Source organism: Cebus imitator, unplaced genomic scaffold (genome assembly GCF_001604975.1).
Source record: "Cebus imitator isolate Cc_AM_T3 unplaced genomic scaffold, Cebus_imitator-1.0 Scaffold196, whole genome shotgun sequence".
Taxonomy (NCBI): Eukaryota; Metazoa; Chordata; class Mammalia; order Primates; family Cebidae; genus Cebus; species Cebus imitator.
Genome location: NW_016107511.1, coordinates 1942372 through 1950615, shown reverse-complemented (window position 1 = coordinate 1950615; position 8244 = coordinate 1942372). Strand labels below are relative to the sequence as shown.

The 8244-nt window shown below is 50.7% G+C and overlaps 1 protein-coding gene across 1 annotated transcript in view; it reads right to left on the bottom strand.

The window, feature by feature from the left end:
• ZNF367 (zinc finger protein 367) overlaps window positions 1-5589 on the bottom strand; it is a 31272-nt gene extending 25683 nt beyond the window's left edge. Inside the window, exons 1-3 of the mRNA XM_037745259.1 lie at window positions 4534-5589; window positions 4043-4182; window positions 1015-1130 (exon numbers count right to left, since the gene is read on the bottom strand). Coding sequence (XP_037601187.1) covers window positions 1015-1130; window positions 4043-4182; window positions 4534-4986 — 709 coding nt within the window. The 5' untranslated portion in view covers window positions 4987-5589. The remainder of the gene's footprint in view (window positions 1-1014; window positions 1131-4042; window positions 4183-4533) is intronic.
• Between the last annotated feature and the right edge of the window lie 2655 nt (window positions 5590-8244).

Sequence of the window (8244 nt, the reverse complement as noted above, 5' to 3'; positions counted from 1 at the left end):
CTCAGCTCTTTGCAATCTCCGTCTCCAGGGTTCACAGGATTCTCCTGCCTCAGCCTCCCGAATAGCCAGGACTACAGGTATGCACCACCACACCTGGCTAATTTTTTTGTATTTTTCGTAGAGATAGGGGTTTCACCATGTTGGCCAGACTGGTCTCAAACTCCTGACCTTAAGTGATCCATCCACTTTGGCCTCCCAAAGTACTGGGATTATACGCATGAGCCACCACGCCCGGCCAGTAGTGTGTCTTATGTCTACTTATATCAGCTTAATATTTAAAAAGTAAAAATAAACCAGAAGACAGAGCAGAGGGAGACTCCGTCTAAAAAAAAAAATGAAATTACAAAGATTAGCTGGGCATCGTGGCGGGTGCCTGTAATCCCAGCTACTCAGGAGGCTGAGGCAGGAGAATCACTTGAACCCAGGAGGCAGAGGTTGCAGTGAGCCAAGATCGCACCAATGCACTCCAGCCTGGGCAGCAAGAGTGAAACTCTGTCTCAAAAATAAATAAACAAAAAAACAAACAAAACCCTGAAGTCCATTTACACGTGATAGTCCCAGGAGCGGTGTGGTATAGAGACTAAGAACAGGGACTCTGGAAGGTTCCAATCAGTTCTGCCACTTACCATACAATCTTAACTAAACTTTGTCTTGGGGACTCTTCAATTTCTCATTCCTCATCAGGTAAACGGGATAAAATGAATTAAAGAATTCAAAATGCTCAACACAGAGCGCATTAGTTTGCTGCTAACATTATGAAATGCTTACTCTGTGCCAGGCAATAAATAGTGCTTACTACGTTAACATGATGTTAGGTTTAACATGGTGCTCAAAAATTACTATTCATAAGTAATATGAATTTATGTATTACGCAAAAAGTATTTAAAAGCCAGCTATTCGTAATAGTATGTGCAGTCTAGGTGTTTGCAGTGTTCAGGTGACACAGAAAAGGAAACAGGATAGGCAGCTGGTGGATCCTGCAGGGTGAATAGTATCTGAGAACCCAGACCCCACCGGCCCCACAGTGGAGAAGTACTTCAAATACAGTCTGAGTAGAGGGACAAGGTGGGGAGTCTTGGAACATCCTGTGGCAGAAGGCAGTTAGACCTGCTTTCTTCTCTCTCAGAATTCTGCAATCCAGAATAAGACAATATATAATTATATGCCGACAGTGCTAAGCAATCGTGTGATGAGCAGCCAGAAGAAGCTGGTAGGTGTTCCCACAGGCGAGGGAGGCAGTGTGGGGCAGGAACAAACAAAAGACAAAGAGAAAACTGACACAGGGTGTGCAGGACTCAGATGTTAACACCTCCCCTGGGAGCAGTGGCAAAGAATAGACAGTAAATGAACACAAATGTTGTTCTCAAACCCACAGCTGTTAGTGCCTCTATGTGGCATATTGGGAGCATGTTAACTTGTCTCCTGTCTTCCCCAAAAATGAGGAGCCTTGGTCAGCACAATTCACCTATGATACACACGGAGATAAAGAACAAGTACTTTAAAGAAGCAAAACAGAGAAAAGGGGCTGGGACTACCTATCTTTTTAAGTTCAGTGTATTGACCACAAATCAAACTAAGCAGTTTCCTTATTTTTTTCTTTTCTTTTTTTTTTTTGAGACGGAGTTTCGCTCTTGTTACCCAGGCTGGAGTGCAATGGCGAGATCTCGGCTCACCGCAACCTCCGTCTCCTGGGTTCAGGCAATTCTCCTGCCTCAGCCTCCTGAGTAGCTGGGACTACAGGCACGCGCCACCATGCCCAGCTAATTTTTTGTAGTTTTAGTAGAGACAGGGTTTCACCATGTTGACCAGGATGGTCTTGATCTCTTGGCCTCGTGATCCACCCGCCTCGGCCTCCCAAAGTGCTGGGATTACAGGCTTGAGCCACCGCGCCCGGCCCATTTTTTTCTTTTTTTCTTGCCCCACAAAACAGTCTAGCAACTTCCTTAAATAAAGATATATTCCAGACCCTTCTCTCTTACCGTGGGAAAGCTAAACAAATGAATTTTTGGAGCTGCATGTGGATTGCTTCCTCAATAGAAAGACACATTCGAATCAATTGATCAAATAATTTATGAAAGTTACAATAGGAAAAACTGCATGAGAAAGGAAAAAAGCAGAACTATAAAACAGCCTTTTCACTTTTACACATTTTTCACAACTTCTGGTATACTTTACCTCTGAAAAGAGGTATACATCAGGAAATACACTTCAAACCTATGCATCTTGTTAGCAACTTTTTTTGTTTTTGAGACAGAGTCTCGCTCTGTCACCAGGCTGGAGTGCAGACTGCATCGTCCACCTCCCAGGTTGAAGCAATTCTCCTGCCTCAGCCTCCTAAGTAGATGGGACTTACAGGCATGCGCCACCACGCCCAGGTGATTTTTATATTTTTAATAGAGATGAGGTTTCACCATTTTGGCCAGGATGGTCTCCAATTCACCCCGCCTCAGCCTTCCAAAGTGCTGGAATTATAGGCATGAGCCATGGTACCTGGCCACTGCTAGCAACTTTTATAAAATGTTTGGGTGAGTGAGGATAAGTCCATTTTAGACCAAAAACAATATATCTATAGATTTCATTTATATAACATTAATCTTCTTGGGTGACCCAGAACTAGATTTATAATAAAATCATAAAGGCAAAATCTTAAAGAATTTGTGGATGAATGCCTGTATATTGTTCAACTACATAATCTAATGTGTTTTTTTAAAAAGACTAAAACTTATAAATCATTACCACAAAAATATCTAGGATACCCATATATCTAATTGTAGCCTTCAGCAATACTCAGCAATATTATCAATGCTTTTATTATTAGTTTCTTCAGTTTTTTTTTTTTTTTTGGAGATGACGTCTCACTCTGTCCCCCCGGGTTGGAGTGCAATGGCATGTTCTCGTCTTACTGCAACCTCCACCTCCTGGATTCTAACGAGGTTCCTGCCTCAGCCTCCCAAGTAGCTGGGATTACAGGTGCCCACCACCACATCTGGCTAATTTTTCTATTTTTAGTAGAGATAGGATTTCACCATGTTCGTCAGGCTGGTCTCGAACTCCTGACCTCAAGTGATCCACCCGCCTCCCAAAGTGCTGGGATTACAGGCATGAGCCACCACACCCTGCAAGCTTCAATTTTTTTAAAGAGTTGAAGTCTTGCTTTGTCACCCAGGCGGAAGTGCAGTGGTGCTATCATGTCTCACTGTAGCCTCAATCTCCTGGCCTCAAGTGATCTTCCTGCCTCAGTATCCCATGTAGCTGGGACCACAGGTGCAGGCTGCCAGATAGGGTCTCACTATGTTGCCCAGGCTGGTCTTGAACTCCTGGCCTCAAGTGATTCTCCAGCCTCAGCCTCCCGATGGGATTACAGGCATGAACTACCTCACCAGACTCTTGTTCTTTCAAATGTTTACTGAGGTGCAGTTTCCAGAGTTGAAGTGTGTCAAAACCTATAGTTTTATAACTTTATATTTAATAATAACGTCACATAAAATGTATCCATTTCCTCAAAGCTCAAACAATGTAGAATTTCATCAATGTGACTGCATGTAAAATGATCAAACTCGTTTCAACTTATGCATCATGTGCTGGTACAGATGCAGATATCCACTAAGTGATTTACTCGTTATATGTCTTGCAAATTGCTTATGTTGTACAGCCACTTAACAAATGGAACCTGGATATTAACCTTCTGTTAGCACCCATTACACAAATATTTTTTAGCACCTTTACAGAGTATATTATATTAAAGTCATATGGTCTTCCAGATAGAAATACTCCTGGCTCTCCTGGAGCTTACAGTCTAGAGAGTCCAGTATTAGTCAGCAGAAAAGCCCCCCAAACACAGGCAGAACTAAGAGCCACAAAACCTCGACCTAGTCCTGGCGGTCCCATTATCGAGCTGTGCGATTATGGGGAGGTCGCCTCACTAATCACTCTAAGCCTCAGCTGCCTCATCTGAAAAATGTAGATTTGAACCAGTGGTCACAACCTTCCCAGCTTTAAGCAGTCTGAGACTGCCAGCAATTTTAGCGTCCCATTCCACTACGTGCTTTCAACACCTAGCAAGTAGTATGCTGGATAAACGAAAGGCAGCGAAGCACAACTGCAGCCGCAGAAGACGCCCCGAAGTCCCTTCCTGCTCTTCGGCTGTCTCTGCAGGGCATCTTTGAACAGGGCCAGGGCGATCTGCAGTAACAGAGCAGACACTGTGCGCTCCCTTCCCGCTCGCACTCGGTGGAACTACTCAAGGCCTTCATCCCCCTCCCTTCCTGTCGGAACTGAGGACTCGGGAGCCCGCCGGGAGGATGGCAGCGGCCGTTGACCCGTCTCCCCAGCGAACTCGGGCGGCGCTCCCGCCCACTGCACCTGCCTCAAGGACTGTCTCCCGCGCCGCTCCCGCCTGTCACGTGACAGCGCCCCCCCCCCGGCCGGGGGCCGGTTTTTGGCGCGCGGTAGTGACGTCAGCATCCTGTCAGCCACAGCCCCCGCCGCGGCCAGATCGACCTCGCGTTTTCAAGTCTGCCCCGCCTGCCGCGCCGTTAACGGGCCCCGGCTGCCTCGTGCCCGCCCGCCCGCGCCGCTCACCTTGAGGTGGCCGCTGTCTGGGCTGCTCGCTTCCTCCTCGTCCTCACCTCCCGAGGCGGCGGCGGAGGCCGAGGCGGCAGGCGGGGGCGCGCCCCGGCCCCGAAGCCCCGAGTGCTCGGCGGCGGCGGCGGCGGGCAGGGCGGCCGAGGCGGCGGCCCCCGCGACCCCGGGACTGAGCGTCACGTTGTGTGCGTTCTCGCCCCAGCGCCACGGGTACACCATGAAGTCGCTGAAGCCGGGGCTGGTGGGGATGAGCGGCGGCGGCGGCTCCGGCTCCCCTCCGCACGTAGGCTTGATCGGGGTCGTCCTGATGACCGACACCAGCACCCGCTTCGGGGAGTCGTGGCAGAAGATGACGGGCGGCGGCGGGTTCTCCGCCATGGGCGCCTCCACGCCCCGGATCATCGCCCGGCCCGACCCGCAGCTCCGGCGGCCCCGGGCCGCACCCCTGAGCACCGCTCTGTCCCTCGCTCGCTCTGCTCCGAGTCGCCGGCTCAGTGCTGCCGGCTCATTGCAGACGGACGCGTCCCGGAATCCTGCGCAGCGGCCACCTAAGGAACTGAGCGGCCGGCACGGGCGGGCAGGGCTGGACCCCGGCCCCAGGTCAAGCGCCCTCCGCTCTTCGTACTCCGCAGCGCAGGCTGCAACCGCGGGAAGCAGCGGACTGCCGGGCACTTGCGGTGACAGGAAAGCAGGACGCGCGGCGCTGAGCCCCCAAAAATAACAACCTGCCGCCGCGGTGCCTGCCCTGGCTTTTCCCGCGTTACATTTCGCGCCTGGGCGGAACCAGTCACCGCGAGGCCGCTGCCCGCTGGTCGCACCGACGAGTGACAGGCGGCGCGAGCCAATGGCCAGGCCCGGCCTTCTGTCCCTCCGGCGGGGGCGGGGCCGGGTCTGCGCGCGGGTCCTTCCCACCTCGCCATTGGCCGCCGCTCTTATATTTTTTTTCTGTCTCGGGGGCCAACAGCGTTCGAAACTCCAGCGGAGCGCGCGGTGTCCGCGCTTGCCGGGACACACCCGCCTGCCGCCCCGCCCCGCCTTCCCTCCGCGTGGTTCGTAGGGCCGGGGAGACGGGCGGCAAGAGGGCAGCTCATTGGACAGCGGCGGGGCGGGGTCGGGGCGATCGTTGGGCGGCAGAGCGCGCGCCCCGCTCGGCCCCACCCGCCGTTGGTTGTTGGGCAGCGATTCCCGCGCGCAGCGAGTTTAAAGGGCTGGGGGCCAGCTGCCCGCCCCGCCACGAGCCCGGCGGCCGGAGCCTCTGCTGCCCGAGGTCCTGGTGGGCACCCGGCGTGCTTGGTTTCTTAATCGAGTTCGTCTGCTCAGCTGTTGCATGCGCTGTGCGCCAGCCCTGGCAGCGCCGCTCTGACTCCCCCTTGCCCACTGTGGGCCTTGGGTTCCTTGTCTGTGGCAAGTGAGGAGTTCGGGAAGTGGCCTCCGAAGTCCCCGCGGGCCGCTTGCGGCGCAGAGGACACAAGAGCCGAACGAGTGTCCGCGCTCTCCCTGGAGCGATGCCCGGAAGTCGCCTTGGGGATCGCCCACCCTGGCGACCCCGCTCTGCCTAGCGGCTCCTCCGGGGGTCGGGCCGGCGCCCCGCTCTGCGCAGCCCCCACCTCCTTGGCAGCGTCCTGGTCCTCGCGCCGGGACGCTCGGAGCCCTGGTGCCCTCGGCCCGCCCCGCCCCAGCCCCGCCTGGCGGGCGCCGACCGCTGCCCGGGAGGGGCTCGGAGGGCGCAACGGGGGACCAGCTGGAGGGGGCGCCCAGTCTCCTACCCGCTGGAGGTAGACTGGGGAGCTGCGTTTTGTTCTTGGGAATACAGATTCCCAGGGCCCTGGCTAACTCGCGGTAGGGTCTCAATAAATATTTGTGGACTGCATGAATGAATATCCAGTGGCTAAGGGTTAGAATTGGTAATTAAGTTAGAACTCGCCTGCATAAGCTGAACAGGCTTTCTCTGAGAGACACGCAAATGCACAGCTATGCCTAAATTAAGCTTCAATTGTTTAAAAGCAAATACCGATATGAACAATTTCAAAAATGTATTTTTATTTTAAAAGCCAAAACAGGCAATAATGTGATATTATGTAAAATTGTAAAAGTAGGGAAAATATGTACATTTTTACTTTTAGACGTATACAAAATATCTGGCAAGATGCAAAAGAAACTAACACATCATGGAGGGAAATTATGTGGCTGGGAACAGAAGTGAAAAGATTTCAAGAGATACAACATATAACTGTATCTTTTGAAATTTGAACCAAGTGAAAGTATCCTTTTAAGAAATAGGGCCGGACATGGCGGCTCACGCCTGTAATCCCAGCACTTTGGGAGGCCAAAGCGGGCGGATCACAAGGTCAGGAGATCAAGACCATCCTGGCTAACAGGGTAAAACTGTCTCTTCTAAAAATACAAAAAATTAGCCGGCCATGGTGGTGGGCGGCGCCTGTAGTCCAGAAAGAAAAGAAAGGGAGGAAAGAAAAGAAGTAAGAAAGAGAAGGAAAGAGAAACAGTCTATAGCCTCCATTTTCTGGAGGCCTACTACAAAAATAGCATATATGTACTGATACGCAATGATATATGGGTGTTTCACATTTCACCCAACAATTCAGTATATTATTAATCCCATTTTACAAATGAGAAAAGTTGAGGCTTGTGCAAAATTACATAATAAATCCTTTGGAAGAATGGGTCTGAAAACTGCCTATGGGTTATATCTCAGTATCTGCAAAGCAAAAGGAAGAAAAGGCTGAAAAATGGGACTCACACATTTCTGAGTCCAATTTCTCATATTCCAGAACTTTGAGGGTTTAAGGGCAAATCTAATTTCATATTGTAATGGTTGATCTAGAAAGCTGAAAGTTCAAGCTCTACTTTAACATAATTTAGTAAACATTTTGTTTTTACAGTTTAATACCAAATAATTGTAACATATTTTTCTGAGTCAGTTGGAAGGGAAATGTTATCCATCTATTTTATACTTGACAGGTAGTGTAAAGAAAAAAGTGATCTATCCATCATGGACATTTGAATTAGGGGTTGAGCAAAATCCAACAGATTAATCACCAACAAATAGTTACTGTTTAACATTCAGAGCATGCCCCAGAGGGCAAGATGAATCATCCAGCACAGGACGCTGACTTTCTGCTTCTAAAAATTGCCCTTCATCAACAGTAACCTGGCAACTCCACTTGCTCTCTCCCCCAAGAGAATGAAAGACATGCCAGGAATGTGTGAACTGGGCAGAGGGTGATTCCAGGAGCAAAGCTGAGGTCATATCAGATCTTTGCTTGTTTGGCTCCATTTTCATGCAATGAGGAAGCTGTCTGAAGTGTGTGGATCCTATTCCTGATGTCTTTGTTCTGCCTCAGATGTAATTAACAGCCCATAATGTCAGAGGCCTGTGAACCAGAACAACTGCATCTTACACAGGAGCTGGGTAAAATGAGGCTGAAACCTACTGTCCTGCATTCCCAGACGGTTAAGGCATTTTAAGTCACGGGATGAGACAGGAGGTCAGCACAAAGACCAGCAGGCCATAAAGACGTTGCTGGGCCGGGCGCGGTGGCTCAAGCCTGTAATCCCAGCACTGTGGGAGGCCGAGGCGGGTGGATCACGAGGTCAAGAGATCGAGACCATCCTGGTCAACATGGTGAAACCCCGTCTCTA